Source organism: Meriones unguiculatus, chromosome 2, assembly GCF_030254825.1.
Source record: "Meriones unguiculatus strain TT.TT164.6M chromosome 2, Bangor_MerUng_6.1, whole genome shotgun sequence".
Taxonomy (NCBI): Eukaryota; Metazoa; Chordata; class Mammalia; order Rodentia; family Muridae; genus Meriones; species Meriones unguiculatus.
In genome coordinates, this window is record NC_083350.1 from 163,996,165 (window position 1) to 164,018,426 (window position 22,262).

The 22,262-nt window shown below is 44.0% G+C and overlaps 1 protein-coding gene across 1 annotated transcript in view; it reads right to left on the reverse strand.

The window, feature by feature from the left end:
- Positions 1–15,108, reverse strand: part of Wwtr1 (WW domain containing transcription regulator 1) — a 122,098-nt gene extending 106,990 nt beyond the window's left edge. Inside the window, exons 1-2 of the mRNA XM_021662309.2 lie at positions 14,871–15,108; positions 14,099–14,533 (exon numbers count right to left, since the gene is read on the reverse strand). Coding sequence (XP_021517984.1) covers positions 14,099–14,529 — 431 coding nt within the window. The 5' untranslated portion in view covers positions 14,530–14,533; positions 14,871–15,108. The remainder of the gene's footprint in view (positions 1–14,098; positions 14,534–14,870) is intronic.
- Between the last annotated feature and the right edge of the window lie 7,154 nt (positions 15,109–22,262).

Below are 22,262 nucleotides of genomic sequence, written 5' to 3' on the forward strand. Positions count from 1 at the left end.
AAAGGGTATGAATTTGAAAGGGGCTTTGTACATGGGAAAGTGTGGAGGGATCAAAGGGGAGAAGGAAATGATACAATTATAGTATAATCTCAAAAAGCACAAAACCGTTTTTAGAAATTTAGCTCAGGGTGACCAGCACTGTCTGAGACAACCCTTAAGTGAAGCCTATAAAGGAAATAACTCACAGTGTGTACCCTCTGTATCTTTTCAAAAACTGGAAGGCACCTCAGCCTTCTCAAAGGGCCTGGTAAAGCAGGGGCCAGGGCATAAAACTAGTCCAAGGTGAGGAAGAGTTATAACAGAGCCAGACAAATGACTCTATGGTTAAGAGCATATGCTGCTGCTCTTGCAGAGGACCCTGGTTCGGTTCCCAGCACCTACACGGCAGCCTACAACTGCCTCTAACTACAGTTTCAACAGATATGACAACCTCTTGTGGCCTCCACAGGCAAGTTCACTCACGTAATACATATAAACTCACATAACACACACACACAACTAAAAAAAAGTTCACCCCACCCACCTTGATTGTCTGGAAGGGAAGGCTGAAGACACTATAGTAAAACTGGCAGTTTGAAGTACTTATTTTATTCCTTTTATGTAAGGTCCCTCTGCACTGGTTGAGCTCCAGGCCCTTTCTGGCATAGCTCTGACTGTAAGGGAACACTCAAAGTAGACTCTGCTTTACAAACAAGGAAACGAGAGCTTGCTGATTATGCAACCTCACTCAGTGGCACAGCCATGAATCAAACCAGAACGCTCAACTCCAAAACCCATGAGTCCTCGCTGAGTGTTCTCTGCTGGTGGGGATGGCCCAGTGTCTGACCTGTCTATTCACACTAAACGCACATCACCATAGGCCTGGATTCCGACATCTGAAGCAGTGAGTGGAGGACGCTGCAACTGACAATCACAGAAACAACTGGAGAGAAGGAACAGGCCACTTTTCTCTCAAAAACATAAGAAACTGCCAAAAGAAACAACTTTAATCAGCAGATGAAGGCATTAACAACATCCATCTGCTTACAATAAACCAGAACGGGGGAATGTCATTTGGCCACAAGGAAACATAAGTATTGCTGCTTGCCGGCTACACTGACTACAGTATACTAAGTAAGAGAAACCCATCACCAAAGTCCACAATTACGTGTTTCCATTTACATAAGGTGGCCAGAAAAAGCAAATGCAGGGAAACACAAAATGCACTACTGATTGTTTAAAGCCAGGAAGGATAAACAGATGGGATGGGAGAGGGGACAGAGAATGGTGAGAGCTAGTAGCTGTCCAGGTATCAGGGGTTTTCTCTGTGTTAATGAAAATGTTCTACAACTGATTGCTCGAAGTATCTGTGAATACTCTAAATATTTTGAATTATACACTTTAGGTAAAGTATATGCTATTTAAATCCTATCCCAATAAATCTTTTTTAAAGTCCATAAATAAAATTAAAAGGAAACTTCGCGAACATCTTCAAGTTCCTCACTCAAGAATGAGGAGGCCAAGTGGCAAACCCAACACTCAGGTTTAAATCGGTGTCCTAATTTACTCCGCCTACTGGTCCCATTCCTCAATGCTGCCCCAACCCCCACCCCCAGAGGGCCCACCTTAGTCCTAGATCAGGCATGACCCCACAAAAGGCTATATAAGCCTAACTGAACTTTTTTAAGTCTGAGAAAATAAAGTCATGTTCAACAACCTTTAGTATTAGACTCAGGGGAGGCAAAGACCCTAAAATCTAAGCAGCTGAGCAGGAAATAAAGCCTAGATGGACATCGTGATAGAATGCAGTGGGTGAAAGATCAGGCAAAAGGTGGAGATGCTCTGGGAAGGAGACAAACAGCACTCAGGGGGGCAGCAAACAGTGAGCCTGGGTGAGCAGGGCAGCGTATTCATCGTGGAAAGGGTAAGAAGCCTTCCAGAGGTCAGCCCAGACAGGACAAGGCTTCCACTGACAGTGCTAGAATGCAGAACAAGGGGATGGGTGTGTCTAGTTACAACCACAAGGGACCAAGATCTGGCATAGGGAATTACTGCCTACAAGGGAACAATCAAGTCACACGAGGGTGGAGGCAACAGGAATGGAGAAGCAGGAAGGAAAGATGAGATCCCAAGGAGGTGAGACAGTGCAGCCAACCATGACAAGATCCTGAGGAGGTAAGACAGTGCAGCCAACCATGACAAGGCCCACAGGATGGAAAGGGGCAGCCAGGGCCAGGGTTTTACCGGTATATGATTTTGGCCAAGTCAAACATTTTCTGTCTTGGTTTCCTAAGTAAAAATGGGGATAAAGACAGGAATACCCTTCTTCAAATGGTCAAATACATAAGGTATTAGAAAAGAGTGTGTAAAAGCACAGTGGCTCAGACCTTTAATACCAGCACTCAAGAGGCAGAGGCCAGAAGGTTTCCATGCCTTCAAGGCCAGCCTGGTCTGCATAGTAAGTTCCAGGCCAGCCAGAGCTACATGATAAAAATGCTGTCTAAACCAGTTTTAGATAGATACATACATACATAGATACATTGATACCTAAACAGATACATGGATGGATGGATGGACGGATAGGTAGATAGATAGTTAGATCACTGTAGAGGTGTATAAGGAACTAGGTGACCCAGGCCCTGAAGATAACAGCAGAAACAAGGGAAAGCCTCACTCTCTCTTATCCAAGCATCCCTTTTCATTCTCTAGTCCACAGTTATTCATTCCTAGGTTCAGAAAGAATAAGACTTGCACCTTATCTTTGAGGATGGGCCTTCAGAGAGAGTAAGAGCAACAAATAGAGTAATGACTATTCCCTACCAAAGACCATCCATAATGAATGCTTGAAAATGCCGTGTGTACCTGCACATGTGCACAGACACACACATACATTTTTAAAAAAGAACTAAAATCCTAGACATGGTAGTGCATGCCTGTAATCCCAGCACTCAGAGAGGCAGAGGCAGGCAGATCTCTGTGAGTACAAGGACAGCCTGATCTACAAATAGAGTCCAGGATAGCCAAGGCTACACAGAGAAACTCAGTCTTGAAAAACAGAACAAACAAAAACCAAAAATTACTAAGTGTAAACTATCATGTAAATACAATGTACTTTAACAACTAAACTTGTTGGTTATATTGTCTTTTGATAATCCAACTCTCCCCTAAAAATGATTGAAGGGGGCAGCAGAGATACTCAGTGGGAAAAGGAACTCTTGTGATCTTAAATGACATGTTAGGAATAAACATCTCAAGGTAAATCTCTACAAGAAAATATTAATAATGAATATATGGTTTAGAATGGGGTGTTCCCAGAAATACAGTCTCTCCTGGGTGTCTGACTAAATTTTCTTTATTTATATGGTGATCCAGTGAGAATGAACTTGAACCTATGTTTACTACTCAAGACTGACTAGCTCCTCTGACAGTTGTATGTTCACTATTCATAAAGTTAGCCTGCTTACTTCCAGCAAAGATCCCAATGTAATAATCTCGTTCAATTCCTGAAAAATCTTGTGAAACAAAAACAGCTTTCTCCAGCTCTGCTAGGAAAGTGTCAATCTCAAGAGCTTTTGAAAGCAGAAGGGTCAGGTGGTAAATTTTCACCAAATAGAGAATGAAAATAATCTGGGAATGGATACATACAGTGCATCCTTCACAGCAGTTTTCTCCTCTGGATCCTCACTGTTCGGCCTGAGGCAGTGATGTCTTTGAATGGATGGTCAGACAAAAAAATTAAAGAAATAAATACCAAGAATAATAGAATATACTACAGAATTCTACTACCATTTGGTACTTATCCAGAGGAACTCACAAATAAAGAATGAAAATAAAGCATAAGTGCCTTCCATCAGGGCAGAAAAGGGTAGACGACTAGGACAAAATTCAAGTGCAAATCAGAATTGTACTATTACATCAAACCTAAATGTTTCCATTTCTGCCTGTGATCACCCAGTGGCATTGTGATGATTTCAAAAGCTCACATGGGGGTGGACAGGTGGCGTAGCAGTTAAAAGCTCTTGAAGCGGACCTGTGTTCAGTTCCCACCACCTGTATGAAGCAGTCTACAACCAGTTATAACTCTAGCTCAAGAACCCCAATGCCTCTGGCCTCCTTGGGCACTGCACTCATGTACACACACACACACACACACACACACAATTTTACAGCATTCAATGTCCACCCTGTATTTCCTTGTATCAGTGTGCATGAAGCTAAAGCTAACAGAACACCCAGTCCATACTTTCAGTCAGAGAGATGAATTAAGCTCATTCTTTTGACAATAGGCATTATATGACATTTTAATAGCCAAACATTGCATGGAACGGATTAAATTACTATGGGGAAGTAAAGAGGAGGACAGGCCTTCTACTTGCTTGGTCCACTAGGATGTCAGAGAAGAGATGGAGCTGGCTAAGTCCTAAAAGACAAGCATAGAGGCAGAGGGCATCCCATGCAAGGAGAGAAATGTACAACTCTTGCCCAGAAATCTAAAGAATACCCCCTCTGTATGAAGGTCACAGCATCCCTATGTTCAAAATGGAGCAAAAAATGAAGAAACAGGCAGCATTTACATAGCTCCTTCCAAGCCTGTTTTGTAACATAAAAAACCTACTCCCCTGCCGTATAAACATATATGTGGAGAAAGGGCATTTGGCTGGGAGGAGGCTTAGCCTCCCCCAGCACCTGGACACAAAGGGTTCACCTGAAGGGCAGTGGCGCTCACCTAATACCGGCTCTTGACCTCACATTTTAACCAGAAGAGACGAGGAGTCTAATCCCCGTATCCGCTTCCCTAACTCTCTGAACCTTTATTTTTCTCTTTCCATCCTTCTTGGTATAAGTTAAAAAAAAAAAAAAAATCAATGCCACAATGTCTGAACATTTAAATTCAGCCCACATGACATTTCCTTCACATTTAATTACTTCCATACAATTTACATCCGCTAGTCACGCTAGGCCCCAGAGTATTAAACATGCTCCTTGACAAAGGCGCTCTTGTCCAATAATAACCCTCATAATCAGAGTTCAGGAATTATGGGTAAGGCCCAGCTGGCTGATGGGTGAAACAAACAGGTTTTTAAATCCATCCAAGCAGGCTCCAGACAAGAAGCAAACCAAAGCCGGCCGCTCTAGCATCATGCTGAAGAACAAAGCCAAGCAACATCGCAAAAGGGACAGTCTCAGCTTGCAGTCACCTGCATCACGTGGCTGGCCTTGAGGAGCCAGCACCCAAATGCACCAAAACACCTGCTCTGTTGTCAAGGTTTTTAGGTCTGGACAATATACACTGGCGTTGAAATGTTTTTAGAGTAGTAAATCATTCTTCAGGTAAGCCCTTTTAACCCCCAGCAAACCTGGGCAATAGTGACAATCTCTCCTGTAACAAAGGACATCTACAAAACACCTCAAGCCTTTTATAACTATTTCTATTTCTAGACACTTGTTTAACCTTCTATTACCTTCTCCACCTTTCCCAAAAATGTGGCTTTGGATCTTTGTCACAACACAAGCATCCCAACAGTCCTGGGTCTCCCTCACCCATAGCCCACTTTTCACAAGAATCATGCCACTTTATTTTACAAAATCCCCTCAAAGTCATTTTTTAAAAAATCACCCATTTATAAGTTCATGCAATCTCTCCTCATGCTCAACAGCCCTTCAGACTGCCAAGTGCAAACATCCTGAACTGTTCCTCAGATTCAGCACATCTCAGATGACTCTGTTTCTATAGTTTGCACTTCTACTCCTCTTCACAGATGGCTGGTCTGTCTAGGGATAAAGCTTAGAAGAAATAGAGACTGCACGGTCTATACCACTGTGACCTTAGAAACTGACGGATGATGTTTTGCCTCTGTCAAAGAGCTACTTTTGGGCTATTCTAATAAAAAGCAATTCTGAGCCAGGCAGGGGTGGCACACACCTTTAATCTCAGCATTCAAGAGCTTTGTGAGTTCGAGGACATCCTGATTTACATTTTACGTTCCAGGACAGGCCACACCTACTGCATCAAGGCCACACCTCCTAATAGTGCTACTCCATATGGGCCAACCTTTCAAACAGGAACATATGGAGGTCACTCCTATCCAAACCACCACAGTGATCATAAGGAGGATTCCTAGTAATGAGATTTACAGAGTCTCAATTGGCCATCTTTTGTAGCCTGGTGAGGCTTCCGGTGGTGTCCTGGGTTGCAATCAATTGAGTTAGCCAAGGGGGGCAAACGGAAATCCCCTAAACAACCCAGATTGTTGCTAAGACAACAGGTTGCTCTCTGCAAACTGATGGTGCAGCTGGGTGAGGGATTCGACACTGATGGACAGACACTGGGACACAATATAGCCAAAGACAACCCACAATTCATTGAATATGGAGAAGTTGAGCTGGTGCCCACATGAAGCCTTTACGTTTACATTCTAGTCTCTTTGGTACAGGAAGGTACTCTGCAGGGTACTAAGAGAAACATGGACACCAACCCAGCCACAAAATCTCTGACCTGTGACCTGTCCTGCCTGCAAAATATGCTTGGGCAATGGTGGTACAGAACTTTCGGGAGAAGCCAAGCAATATCTGATTTGACCTAAGGCTCCCTGCACAAGAAGAAACCAATATCCAACACTGCTCGGGTAACCAAAAACCAGAGACTAGATAGTCCAGAAACCTAGGATAAAACCAAACAATAAAATGATGCCTAATGACATTTTGCTGTACTCATAGATCGGTGCCTTGCCAGTCACAAAACAGAGGCTTCCTCTAGCGGCAGATAGGAACAGATGTAGAAACCCACAGCCAGGCATTACTTGGAGAGTCTAAATTGAAGGTCTCCATCAAATCCCTCCCTTTCTTGAGGGAATCTCGAGAAAAAGGAGAGAGAAAATTTTTAAGAGCCAGAGAAGATGAAGGATACCAGGAAAACAAGGCCTTCTGAATCCACTAAGGCACATTAAGAGCTAACAGCAGAGACTGAAGCAGCAAGCAATATCCTACGTAAGTCTATACCAGATCTCTGTGTACATAGTGTAGCTTCCAGCTTAGTACTTTTATGGGATTCCTGACTGTGAGAATGAGTGAGTCTCTGACATTTGTGCCTACAACTTCCTCCTGCTGGATTACCATGTCCAACTTCGATAAAAGTTTTTGCTCCATCTTAATAGATTTTATTTTTCATGTTTTGTCATTAACTCTTAAAAGTCTAGGGTTTTTGGTTTTTGTTGTTGTTGTTGTTTTGGTTTTTCAAGACAGGGTTTCTCTGTGTAGCCTTGCCTGTCCTGGAACTCCCTCTGTAGAGCAGGCTGACCCTGAACTCACAGAGATCAACCTGTCTCTGCTTCCCAAGTGTTGGGATCAAAGGTGTGCAGCCTGTTTTCTAATGAAAGGCAGAAAGAGAGTGGATCAGAGGAGAAGGGTTATAGGGAGGAACTTTGAAGAGTAAAGAGAGGGAAATTATAATCAGGACATATTGTATGAGAAAAGACTCTGTTTCTAATTAAGAAATAAATAAATAAAAATAAATGTAAAAGGGACATTTCATTCAAAATTTAAATATGAGCTTCTAAACAAGTGTTTTAAAAATCTGATTTTTCTTTAATATACCCCAATGAGTTGGTAAAAATTATTTATAATAATTTTCTCTCTGAATATATCCACGTCTACATTATTAGAAAGAAGCGAAAGTAAATGAACATGCCACCACACCTGACAACCTGAGTTCAATCCCTGGGACCTACCAAGTAAAAGGAGAAAACCAATTCTTGCGATTTGTCCTAACTTCCAGTCAACATCACGGTGGCACAGGCAAACTGTGACACACACAGGTAAGAAGACAAACATTAATTAACTAAATGTAATAATAAAAACTGATTCGTGACAAGCACCAGTAAACAAGTTCTTTTACTTCAGCTGACACAATTCCATGACAACAGTTTATGCCTCCATGCTCATACGCAAGTTTCCTTTCTTCCTGCAGCTCTCAGTCCTAAGTTCCATCCGGTAGGTATGAATCACCCACGATGTTTACCTGTCCTGTGAAGGACCTTGCAAAGACTACTAAAACTCCTTAAAGTCACTTTGCTTTAAGGCATGCACAGACAAGGCTCCTGGAGCCCTCTCTTCGCCTATGAGGTAAACTGGGCATCCCGATGCGTGTGCAACTGGGGAATCTGTGTCCTTCGGTGGTTTTCAAGCCAATTAACAAGGACTGACCAATTAACAGGTTAAAGGAAAAGCACCGGAGAAACACCTGACTCGCATCACTATGGCTAATAATTACAAAAGGCTGCAGTACGACATAGCTTACTCCAACACCTGCCAGATTCTGTGCAAAGCTTCACAGATTTGGGATGTAGGCTTTAACGTCATTTGTTTAACACTGATGACCGATTCTTCTCCAGAATGACCCAGGGCTCCTCTCTGCTCCAACCCTTAAAAAAGCTGTTGAATGAGCACTGATCAGCAGTTGTTAAGAGTAAAGCGACAGAAAATATAATAAAGAGCAATGGCTACACTGTGAACTGAAGGGATCACAGCCCTGAGGCCTTCCTTTGGGGCTGTCTTTGCTAAGCCAGAGGCCACCTTCAACATCTTCACATGCAAAATGAGGAAACTGCTACATCAGCAGCTCAAGCTGCCCTTGTCTAACACTATCAGTGGGATAACTTTTTTCAAAGATTAAGGGAAAAAAAAAAAAGATTACACTTAGCTATAGCTTAATCTCCAAGCAGCTGTTCCTTTCTTGATTCCCAGCTTTCGTTTCTTCCACTTTTTTCCCCAATGTTAACTTATGGCTAGATTTTATGATAAATTGCACAAATTAGCCAAATATATGTTAGATGATATACTTTTAAAAAGCCATATTTTCCCAAAGTTTCTTATACATAGGCTTGTATTTTACACAATACCTAAAACAAAGACCCATAAAGTAGGGACATGTTTCTACAGAATTTGTCTTTAGAAAACTTCAGAGCTGGGCGCGGTGACTCACACGTTTAATCTCAGCACTCAGAAGGCAGAGGCAGGCAGATTTCCATGAGTTTGAGTCCAGCCTGGTCTACAGAGCATGTTCCAAGGCTACACAGAGAAACCCTGTCTCAAAAAAAAAAAAAAAAAAAACCTTCAGGAATCTGTCATGAACAGAACCTACGCAGAACTTTAACTTTTATGAACCCATTTCCTTTATGAACCCTAACCCCGCCTATTAAATTCACAGCTATACAAATCCCAAATTTGTATAGCTCTCCCAAATTTGTATAGTTCTCAGCTGCTCCTAGATTTGCAATATGCAGCAAATAAAATTGCCTTTAATTTTTCATTTTTTTTTATTTATAAATGCTTGCAAGTATATATGGTGCCCTTGGAAGCCTGGAACTTGAGTTTACGCTTTAAGTAAATGTACAGTCTCTCCACAAAGCATTATACATATAAAATGACAGGATCCCTCATCGTCAGGGACACAGAATGTGTGGGGCTGTAAGAGAACATGTTGCCTACACACCTACCTGAAATCCTATTTTCCTCATCTTTCTCTTTCCTAAAATTATATTACTAAATTAACATATGTTCTAGTATCTCAGGCCCCTGTCTTTGCCACAGCCCAGGAAAGACAGGGGACTCAGTGGGAAGCATGTTTTCTAGACATGTCTAGGCCCAAAGTGCTAACCATCCCTCCTTCTTGACTTCTCTATCTGAAGCTCTATGGAACCTCATCCATACTTGGATTACAATCTTGACATGCAGTAACCTGACTATATAGCTCAATGGTAGAGCCCAATTGGACAGAGCACAGAATATGTCCTAGAGCACAAGGGCAAAAAATACATAAACACATTAAAAAAGTTACTTAGATATACTAGAAAAAAAAATCATTTTAGAAAATCATGGTCTACCTTCCCTGAGTGCTTATAGGCAGTCAACAATTCCTAGTGGGCAGAGCTCATGAGAGCCAGTCTCTCTCTGAGGGAATACTAAGAGTTAATGGTTGCTGGGGAGGGACAGCCATTTTCTTCAGTGATGTCAGCAACAGCAAGGTCCTCATGCCCTATTCACTGGGTCTCAAAAAGAAAAGGACTTCCAAGTAGGAGAGAGATTAATTGGGAAAGTGGAAGAGGATGGGGGAACAGGAAGTCAGAAGGAGGTAATGGGGAATAAATATGATCACAACATATGAAAGAACCAGCACACACATATGATAGTCATATAGGAAAATGTCATAATAAACTATTACTTCATAGAATTAATATATAACAATTAAATTTTAAGAAAGTATTCCTTCGGTGTGTAGTTCAGTCAATAGAGTAGTTCCTTAGTTTGCATGAAACCTTGAGTTCAACAATATAAACTAGGCATGGGGGCACAGGCCTGAAATCCCAGCAACAGTCAGGGAGTAAAGGCTACAATATCAGTCATAAGTTCAAGGTAATCCTCAGCTTTTGAGAACGGCTTGGAGTACAAGAGATCCTGTCTAAACAGACAGACAGACAGACAGACAGATGATAGATAGACAGACAGACAGACAGACAGACAGATAGATAGATAGAAATTGAGAAAAAAAAATACATAACAAAGACGACCTAGCAGACAGGAGATATGTAAACAGCAAACTCTGAAAAGGAAAACTAGGATAAGGAACTACGCTCTCCCTATCTTATCAGAGTCTATCACTGAGGGTTAAACCGGAAACCTCAATTAAATACAAGACACAAATTTTAAAACTTTAAATATTCCAATCTGTGAGCACTGAGGAGAAGAAAGCCACAGTTGTTCAACCAAAAGAAGAGTTTGTACTACTAGATCTGTTGCCAAGTGTGAAGATGTTAGGTTAAAAACAATATTTTAACATGAATTTCAGAAAGGCAAAACAGCAAGGGTATAGTGACCATGCCTTTATCCCCAGCACTCAGGAGGTAGTGGCAGGCAGGCATTCCAGGCCAGCTACAGCTACATCATGAGAGCCGTCCTTAAAAAAAAAAAAAAGTAAAATACTAATGAAAATTATTAAGTCTGGCCAGTGTTACAATATGTAAGAACAGAAAGAAAAAAAAAAAAAAAACTTTCTCTAATAAAACTATTACTACTTTTCTACAGTAATATTTATAGAATAACCACTGAAAAAGTTGACTGAAGGTCATCATTTTCTTCATCATTTTGCTTTATGGCTCATACATAAAGACCATGTATGCCATTATAATTAAGAAATTTAAAAAAATAAATGAAAACCTCAGTATGGAAGCTGAAAAGAAGGTCCTCAGTGGGTCCAGTATCAATAATACTTAGGAATAATCTATCTATTTGTTAGTTCATTTGTTTTGTTTTTGAGATAAGGTTTCTTAGTGTAGCCTTGGGTGTCCTGGACTCACTCTGTAGACCAGGCTGGCCTTGAACTCCAAGAGATCTGCCTGCCTTCCTCCTCCCCTCCCCCCCACTGTAAAGTCCCTGTTCAGCTATGGAAGTGACATAGGCAAAAAGAGAAAAGAACAACTGCTTCAAAATAAATGGAAATATCATTTCTTTCTGTCAGAGTCCACTGTTAAATAACATGACTTCTGCCAAATCACATCTTCATCCTCCTCTAGCCTCAATCTGTCTAGCCAAAATAAATAAATAAATAAACAAACAACAAAAGCCACTAAACCCCTCACACTGCTGAGTTTGGGCCAGCCTGATCTACAAAGATAGTTCCAAGGCGGCCAGGGCTACACAGAGAGAAAGCCTGTCTCGAAAACTAAAAACAAAACCAACCAACCAACCAACAACAAAAAAAAAAAAATCCCAAACTCTCAAACATATCCTTATCAATTATAAATTCCTTTGGTTTCTGACTGAAACAGCCCCCATAGCCAAGAATAGGATTCTTCTGCTCATCCCATTTACAGATGCTAGAACGAGTTACAGAGAAATTTCAAGAGAATCTTATCAGGGTCAACAGCTACCATTCTTCTTGAGGCTGTGTAACAAAGTATGACACAGAACACTCACCTTAGTCAAAGTTCAAACAAAGCTCTAAAGGAAATCGAGAACTCTTGGCAGACTGCTTATTCTACAAGACAATATTCATAAAAACATAATTCCTTAAATTCTTAGTCGCTTAGCCAAGAAATTTCCAGGGATGGCATCAGGTCATGCCAGAGTACTATTTACACCCCATCTGCTATTCAAAAGAAAAGTGAAGAAACTCTCGGCTTTAGTCGCAGAAGTGCCGATAGCTGTATAGGAGGACAGAAGTGAATCACAGCAACTGCCTCTCTACCCAAGGCTACCTTCTATTTTTGTCCTAAATCACAAACACATCTGAGCAACTTCAGCCAATTAGAAACACATGTAGGAAAGGATGTTTTTATTTAGAGGTCGTTTCTTGTCTAGGTTCCCGCAGATATTGGGCAAGCACAGCTCTTCCACATGTATGTGTGTATTCATGAGCAGTTCAGAGATCATCTGAGACAAAAAGGACCGTCCAGAATTATTGAGACTCTATTTATATTTATTCAAAGTCTACATCAGTAAACGTCATGGTGAAATACGCACCTAGGTGAACTTAATTCACGATGCTATTTTGAACATGTGTGCCCTACAGAAACTGATGTCTCCGCTTGTTAACTTAGAAAAACGCCATGCTATTACATCACATGCCTGACTTCTACCTCCATTTAGAAATCAAAGCACTGAGTATCCATCTACACCCTGGCTCAATAATCTGGACGCCAGCTGTGATAAAAGGCCCTGGAGTTGGCTTCAGGATGCCAGCATCACACTAACCCCAAAAAACAAAGATTAAAAACAAAACATAACAAAAAAAAAATGTATCCCCAAGAGGCTCAGTGGTTAAGATCACTTGATGCTCTTGCAGAGAACTGGGATTCAGTTTCTAGCACCCAAATCCCAAATTAAGGAAGGGGCTTGCAGCTCACAGCCAGCTCCCGGGAATTAGACATCCTCTTCCGGCTTCCACCAGCACTTCATGTATGTGGTAAACATATCTACATCCAGGCGCACACACATACTCATAAAATAAATCTAAATGTGCACACAGTGTCAACAGCTTTAAGATGAGGAAGAAAGAGCTGACAACCAGTGTGATCTCAGATATGCCCATAATAAACCTCACCTACTGCCATGACACTCATTCTTAGGGACTCAAGTAATCAAAGGACCAAAGATTGATGTCAAAGAGGAGTTTGCTTACACTTTTAAACAGTAGAAGCTATCTTACATTCGAACCTTTTGAGGCTACTTAAAACAAAGAAATGAGATGAACTTTAAGACAACCTCTTAAGCTGGAGGTGGTTGTGCGTGAGCCTTTAGTCCCAGCAATCGCTCGGTAGGCAGAGGCAGGCGGATCTCTGTGAGTTCGGCATCGTCCTGGTGTACAGCCAAAGCTACACAGAGAAACGCAAAACAGACAAGCTCTTCCCTTTTGGCAGTGAAGACCAGCCAGGTTGAAGTGATTCTGAACCACGTGGTTCAGCCCCATCTTCCATCTAGGCCTTTTCTAGCCTGACCCCTATGACCTCACTGGTTCTGATAACAATTCAAGTCCCAGCCTGTTTTTATTTCAGGAATTCCCTCCAGCAATTGAAAATTCATTTTTCCCCCTGTAAAATCTAATCCAAAAACTGAATCTAATGAGAAATTCACTACATCAGAAAGCTAGACGGATGTGACACGGAGGGTGACAGTGCACGCTGGTGCTGTGATGGTATTTTAGGTTACCAAGTGTAACATAAGACTCCTGACCCAATTTCCACACAATCTGTCGGTCCAACCCATAACTCCTTTACAGTGCAGTTGGTAATTACATTACTGTGCGGTGTGGTCATTACATCACCAGCCGGGAGAGGTAAAGCCCCCCAGACACTGTGCTCTTTTCCGGCTCGCTTTTCCTGAGCGGCTGAGGAACCCGGACCACCTACTCACCTGGCTCTGAGCTAGCTAACTTAAGTGAAGGAGGTGAGGGCCTGCGATCTAGGTTTGGGGCAAAGTCACTCGGACTTCCTTTCCCTGGGTTTAGGTATTCGTGTGTCCCGGATCTCAAAGGGCTCTAAGGGCCATGGATGAAGTTAAACTGACTACAGGAAACTGCTCTCTCTGAAGTCCAACTCCCCTCTCGGCTGCCGGCAGACAGACTTACTTAAGGAAGTATCTCTGGCCAGTGGCCGTGAAGGTCATCTCCCACCCGGGGGGCAGCGGCAGCTCGTCGGTCACATCGTAGGACTGCTGGCGGAGATGTGCGTGCTGCTGTGCTGGGCCTCCAGCGGCGCCCGCACCGGTGCCTAGCTGCAGGGATGCGGGCGACGAGTGCGAGCGGACGTGCTGGGCGCCGCCAGACAGTCGAGGCCCGGGGTGGCCGCCCGAGGAGTCGGTGCTGGACTGGCGTGAGTGCGAGCCGGAATCAGGCTCCTTGAAGAAGGACTCCGGCAGGATCTTTTTCCGCCACGAGCTGGGCTTGGGGTTCATGACAGAGTTGAAGAGGGCTTCGAGGTCCGTGTCGAGGTCCTGCGTGACGTGGATGACTTGCTGCCCTGGCGGCGGGAGCGGAGGGGGCACCGAGGACGGATTCATCTTTCTGCAAGGCAAAAAGGAAGATAGGTTCAGCCTTTTCGTTCAAGTCGGAGGAGGGGATCCCGGGGAAGGGCGGAGAGAACAGAGACAGTTAGGTACGGGTGAGGGACCAGCCTGTGGGGGAGGGGGAGCCCCGGGCTTCCAAGATTATGCAACTTTCCCGCAGCAGAGAAACTCCCCCGAGCAGGCAGCGGCGGGAGGAGGAGGGGTGGGGGGTGCCTGCACCAGGCCCGGTCGCAGCCTCCCCTGACCAAGACACCCACCACCGACCCCCAAGAGCCCCGGCTGAGGACGCCTAAGAGCCGGACGCCCGGGAGGGTGCGCCGAGTGGCGGGTGCTACCTGGGCACGCGGGGAAGCCGAGCCTGGGAGCCTCCCGAACTGGCGAGCTGGAACCCTGCCTGCCCCGGCTGGCAGATCCGGAACGGATTCCTAGCAGCCGAAGGCTTAGACTCTTACATCCCCGGAGCCGGCCCCGGGCGCTCTCACTGCGCGAGAAGGCGACCGAGAAGACGCAGACGAGAGCGGCCACAGCGGCTCCCGGACTGTCCCATAAACAAAGTTTGCCGCAAACTCCCACCCCTAGGAAGGAGGCGGGCCGAAAGTGGAGCTGTTGAATTATGCATGACCTCCTGGCCGGAGCCAGCCTGCCCCACGCCCCTCCTCTTCCTCCTCCTCCTACCCTGGCCCGGTTGGCGGGGGTGGGCTGGGCACTTCGTGGCTCGGGAGAGACCGTGCCCCCGCCCCGCCGCGCCGACCTCTCCCGCCGAGCGCTCTATCTGCATTCCTTTGAGTTTACCACTGACTTGGGGCGGGATCAAAGAGAAAATGGCTCAAGCCTGTTAAATCGAGGGGTTATGGAGAAAAAAACAAAAAAACAAGCCTGAGAATAACGGAGGGCACGCGGTTGAGGGGCCAGGGCCCAGAATGGGCCTGTCCAGGGCGCTGTGCCCTCGCCTTCGGGGGAGCGCCCAGCACCCGGAATGTGGCACGGGGCGCGGATCTGCCAGAGGTCGGGCCGGGGCGCACCCTGGCGCAGGGAGACACCCGCGAGGCCAGACTTTCCACGGAAGGCTGCTTAGCGCTTGTGACCATATTTGGTCTGGTGAGGAGGCAACTTGGCCGTTTGGCTCTCAATTGTCTGCAAGAGTGCAGACGGTTTCCAAAGTGCCGCTGTTACCGAAGATGCGGCTTCGCCAAAAAGTCGGTTGTAAACTGCCAACCTTCAAACCTTTCATCAATCGTTAGTTTCCTATACGGGGTGACTATGTATACTAGGGGTTGAAAAAAGGCCGAGACAAAAGCTGGGTTCTAGAAAGGCCAAGCAATTGCGCCCCCTTCCCTCCTCCCGCGCCGTCTGCGAGGGTAGTGGGAGGATTGGAATGTCCCCGAGTCCCTCCAGGGAGTCTGGAGCTGGGATGGAACCTGGGCAGGTGGCTACGATAGAGAGGGTGTGCCAGTGGCCCGGAAAAAGCCACCCACCCTCCCACCCGACTGGATCTGGGCCAGAGGTGGAGACCCCAGCCTTTCGGGAGAGGAGGTCAGGCCTGGTAAGACAGCTGCCGGGAAGAGGGAGGCGGCCTTGCCCTTCCCACTGCCAGCTGCTCTGTTCTATTCCTTCTCTCCAAGAAAGGGTGGCCCGGCCGTTTTGTAAGTCACATTCCAGGAAGCCCCTACCCGACCCACAGATTCTAACAGACGCTCGGTAGGTAGGCTAAATGAGGCACTTTGCTTAGCCTGGGCTGGGTACAAGTTTGTCAGCAGAATTACATTAAATGAAGGCACTGTGCCTCGTCTTGTTAAAATTAAATCCACAACTGAAGGACAGTGATATGGAAAAAATGAAGAGGCCTACGGTCTAACAGAAATTTGAACGGGCAAAGGGCAAAACTACTCCAGAATTTTTGCTCTAAGGGATAGAAGAGTGGGTAGCACTGTGGCTCAGCTGGTAAAGCCCCTATCGGGCAATCTTGACAACGTGGGTTCGATTCCCACAACCTACATGGTGGCAGGGGAGCGCCAACTTCCATAAGTCCTCCTCTAGCCTCCACATGAGCTGTCCCCAACTGTGTGTGTGGTGTGGGTGTGTGTGTGTGTGGATGTGTGTGTGTGTGTGCGTGAGTGCGTGTATTAATTTTGAGATCACTCTTTGAAGAGCTGTATCCTGTCCCAAAATGAGCTACAAGCCCCGTTATACTTGAGCTTTGACATCAAGCCCCTTACAGACTGCAAAAAAGACAAGGTAGAATTATATGAAGGCCTCTTGAACTTTACCACTTATGGCCCCTTTTTGCCTGAAAAAAAAAAAAAAAAGGTTCACCCGACTCCAAACTACATTAGTATAAAACAGGTACAAATCAAACATTTACTGATAATCATAGATTGATTTTAAAACAATTCTGGGTATATATAAGATTTTGCTATTCACTAACAATAATCTGTGCTTTGGGCTGGGATTATATTTCAGTGGCAGAGCACTTGCCTAGGGTCATTCCCTCATAATAATAAATAATAGGATGAATGCTATTGCTAATATATACAGAATTTGAATCCTAACTCTTTAACTCTGCAGAACGTAGGTCTTCAACATTTTTCACTTTTTAATTTTATGATTGCTAGCTCTAAGACTGGTGTACTACGAAACGGAAGAAGTATGGTTACAGCCATTTCAGAAACTGTTGGAAGTTCTGTCCTAGTTCCAAGCCAAAATTTCATTTAATGATTTCTTTATATGAAACTCAAGTCAGCAACTCAAACAGCCGTTTTCAACATCAAACACCCTAACACAATATAACCCAAAGATATGCTGATATGATACATACAGAGGAATGATGGTAAAAAAATATATATATTGTCTGTGTTTTCCACAATTAAATCATTGTTTCTGTAAAAAAACAGAACACCGTATGCCCAGTGAAAACACTGCCATTCAGATCAGAGCATTAATGTTTCAAGCTGTGTTCCTCGGTGTCGTACGGTGTGCCAGAGTGCACAGAGCAAAATGCACATGTGTGTTCAGAACCAAGAGTTCAGTGAAGGCATGAGCTGCTACACAGTCAAGTGCTACCAAAGACCGAGCTCAGAATCATGATGCCTGATTTTTTATTAATTTTTGGTTCTGTGTCTATATCCAGAAACTTTTTGTTTGTTTGTTTGTTTCTCAAGACAGGGTTTCTCTGTGTAGCCTTGGTTGTATCTTGGAACTTGTTCTGTAGATCAGGCTGGCCTGGAACTCAACGACCTGCCTGCTTCTGCCTCCGGCTGGGATTAAAGGCATGTGCCACTACTGCCCAGCATCAGAAACCTTGCCAAATTTCTCATGGCCCCTGCTTCGCAATAAATTACACAACTCATATGACATCACAACCCGGAGTTTAAAAAGCTTTGCCTCAAACAGAGAAAGGCTCCTGGATCACAAGATAAGCAGAGGTGGTTGCTTCCAGGAATCTGAAACTGCTGTTCTCCATGCAGCAAGTCCTTTAGTCAAAGCACAACGGAAAGGGGGAAAGCTGCTGAGGCTCATTCCTTGGAAACAGAATCTCTGCAAGAGGGGGGAATTAACTGCAGAGCTAAAGGAAGCGCCTGGGATGGAAAGGTTACTAACTCAGAATCTGCAGGACTGATGTCATGGTGCTTGAGGACAGTCCCCTTCCAGGAAGGTTCTTATCTCAGAAAGGTGTGAATAGGGCTTGAGATTGGATAACTAAGGATGCAGTCTTTATTCCTTACAGTGCCTCAAGAAATAAACAGCAGTGAATGTGACCTTAAGTTCAGAAATGAATGCTAACTCTAAAGCTTCTCATTCCTAAGCAGGTATAATATTTCATCATAAGGCAGGCATGCAATTACATGCATTTGTGGTCCAAGTACTGGGACAACTGAGGCAGAAGAATCTATCACTTGAGTCTAGTAATTCTTGGCCAGACTGGGTAGCATAAGGAGACCTTATCATAAACAAACACACAGGATAGTGAATGGATTAATTAAACAGGCAGCTGCCACAACCCTTCCAACAATAATAACTTAAATGACAGCTAGCTTGAATATCAGGTCCAGATAGTATCCATAAAGGGTAGCTTGGTGGACCAGATGCGCTGGGTAGGTTTAAGTCAACTTAACACAATCTAGGGCTATTTTGAAAGAATGAACCTCAATTAAAAAAAATTACCCCCACAAAGATTAGCCTGTGGGCAAAACTGTGATGCCTTTTCTTGATTGATGCTTGATCTTGGAGGGCCAATCTCACTGCAGGAAGCACCGCCCCTAGACTGGTGGTCCCAGGTGCTATAAGAAATCAGTGTTTATCAGTTCCTGCCTTGAGTTCCTGCCCTGTCTTCCCAGGACAATAAACCACAAGCTGTAAGGTGAAATAAGTCCTTTCCTCCTCAAATTGCCTTTAGCTATGATGTTTTCTCACAGCACTAGAAACCCTAACTAAGACAGTTTAAGTATAATTTCTTTGGCTGGGCTTAGTGGTACACAACTTTAATCTCTGCACGGAGAGGGAGAAGCAGGTCAATCTCTGTGAATTCAAATCCAGCCTGATTTACACTGTGAGTTTCAGGGAAAAATAGTCAAGGATACAGAGTGAGACTCTATCTCAGAAGGAAAAAAAAAAAAAAAAGTAAAATTTCTTCAGTTACCTAAGTCCCTTCAGACACTTATGCACTTGTCCTTTGATTACTCTGTTATAATTTCTGGAAAACAGTAATACCTACTGCACAACTGTTTACATTTCGAGCCAGGCATGTCACAAGAGCAAGCCAGCCCAAATCTATGCTTGGATGGGAGAGAGAAGGGCTCATGAAGTCTCACCCCCAGCTGAGGGGCTATTGACAGTTGGTGAGTGCTGGAGGAAGAAGTTTTCTTCATGGATGTGGTACCTAAGAGGCTTCAGCAAATAGTCCTACACCCATGTTCACACAGGCAGCCCAAAGTAGAATCAGTGCATTTAAAAGAAGATGAATGTGAAGTTGGGAGGGGAAAGGGAAGGACTCGGACTTGAGGGAAGGAGGTTGGATTTGATCAAAACATATGTGAGTATGAAATCCTCAAATAACAACGAAAGAGCCAACCTTGAAGGTGTGCCCCAGTTTGTAAAGTACTTGATTCTATCTCAACACCCTACTATCATGTAAAGCCTGGGTTAGCAGGACAGAACTGCAGTCCTAAAACTGGAGAGCTAGAGGCAGGAAAATAAGAATGTGAAGGTCATCTTCAGCTACGTCATGAGTTACCTGGGCTTCACGAAACTTTGTCTAAAAATAAAAGAGATCCTGCATGAACTGTGACTCACTCCTCTAATTCTCGCACTTCAGAAGCTGAAGCAGTGGTTTGCCAAAACTTCTAGACTAGACTGGGTTACAGAACGAGACAGTCTCAAAACAACAATAGAAATAAAATTAAATTAAAGCAATTAACAAATTTTGTCTCTTGGCCCATTCATTAGCTTTAAAGTACTTGGCTCCACCTTCTACAAAGGACAAGAAAGTTGACAGCCCTAGTTCACACTTTACACATTTGCTACAGTTGTGATCATCTGTTGAAGGCAATGGACAACCCTCTTTTTTAAAATTTATTCTTTTCTCATATATTACATTCCATCCACAGTCCCCCACCTCCTCCCAGCTTCCCTCACCTCCTCTCTCCCCTATTATCCACTCCTCTTCCATTTCCCTTCAGAAAAAGGCAGGTTTGAAAGAATATCAACCAAACATGGCAATAAGTTACAAGACTAGACACAATGTACATCTTTCTGCTTCTGAGATCACCCAGGATGATCTTTTATAGTATCCACCATTTACCTGAAAATTTCATGATTTCCTTGTTTTTAATTGCTGAGTAGTATTCCCTTGTGTAAATGTACCACAATTTCTATATCCTGTATTCCTTCCTCAGTTTCTGTATCCATTCCTCAGAGGAGGACAATGCAGCCAGTCCTGATAAGACCTGATAGGCTAGGGTCGGAAGGAAGGGGAGGAGGACTTCCCCTATGGGTGGACTGGGGGAAGGGTGAGGGAGGAGGAGAGGGAGTGATAGCAGGATTAAGAGGGAATGAGGGAGGGGCTAAAGCTGGGATACAAAGTGAATAAATTGTAATAAATTTATAAAAGCTTTAAATGCTGGGGGGAGAAAAAGGACTAAGCACAAACCCTCATAATTAAAGTTGGACGACGCAACCCAGGAGGTGGAAAAAGGTCCCAAAAGCAGGCAATAGAGTCAGAGACTGACTGTCCTGGCTCCCACTGATTGGAGTCCCACGAGAACAACAAACTATATAACCCATAGAATATATATGAATGTTAATTCAGAAAGTGGTTGTTCTGGCAAGAGATCACATCCAAAGACCTTCTAGGTCTATGTGCTCCATCATGCAAACACACTTTTAATCCAGGATATAGAGGAAGCAGATCTAAATTCAAGGCCAGCCTGATATAGAACAAGTTTCAGGAAAAGAAAAGCTTAGGTTTAGGCTTGGTGGTACAAGCCTTTAATCCCAAACAATAAGGTAAAGTTACTTTGTAGAAGAAAGCACCCATATTTGAAAGTGATGTGTAATTGAGTGGCAGAAACAGTGATGAATCAGAGAAAGACTTGACAGAACTCTCACTAGAAGAGAGAGGTAAGGAAAGCTTCTTAAGGAGAAACACAGAGAATGAGAGTGAGAAGAGACAGTTTTTACCGGGATAGTAATAGAGATGGGTTGCAGAGAGAGAATGCAGATGAAGACTGAATGAGCCAGAGAATGAGAATGAGCCAAGAGATTAGAGCAGATTGCTGTAGTTAGTTTGAGGCCAAGCAGAGCAGTTCAGAGGTGCAGAGACAAATCAGAATAAATAAATTAGCTGAGAGAAAAGGAGTTAGAGCCTGAACAGCTGAGTTGAGCCAACCAGCCCAGAGCTCAGAAAGAATAAAGGTGAGCTTATTAAGCAGTAAATCCCAAAGGCTAAAAACAGTCTAGGCCTAGGTTAGATTGTATGAGGAGGCTAGAAGCTTCCAGGACTAGGAGTGTTGTTAGTTAGCAAAAGGAGGCAGTAAGCCTCCAAGTCAGTTGAAACAGTTGAATAAAAGTTCCTTTTACACATATATGCAGAGGACCTACATCAGAACCATACACGCTTCCTGATTACTGGCTCAGTCTCGGTGAGCCCTTATGAGCCCTGGTTAATTGATTCTGTGGGCTTTTTTGTTGTTGTTGTTTTTCCCTATGGTGTCCTCAACCCCTCTGCCTCCTACAGTCTCCCTTCCCCACCTTCTACAGGATTCATGTAGTTCCGTTGAATGTTTGGCTATGGGACTCTGTACATCTATTTCAATTAGTTGTGGGATGAAGCCTCTCTGATGACAATTATACGAGGCACCAGTCTATGAGGATAGCTTAATATTATTAGGAATCATTTCATTGACTTCTGTCGTATTTGGTTCTATCCTAGGTCTCTGTGCTATCCAGCCTCTGGTTCCTGGTCCCCCAGGCAGTGTCAGACACAGGTTCCCTCTCATGGCATGGGTCTCAAGTTGGACCAGTCGTTGGTTGACCATAAGTGCTACACTACCTTTGCCCCAACACATCAGGCAGGACAAATTATAGGTTGAAGGTTCTGTGGCTGGGTTGGTATCCCAGATCCTCCACTAGAAGCCTTGCCTTGTTACATAAGATGGCCAGTTCAGGCTCTGTATTCTTCATTTCTAGGAGTCTTCAATAGGGCACCCTTGTAGATTCTTGGAAGCTTCCAC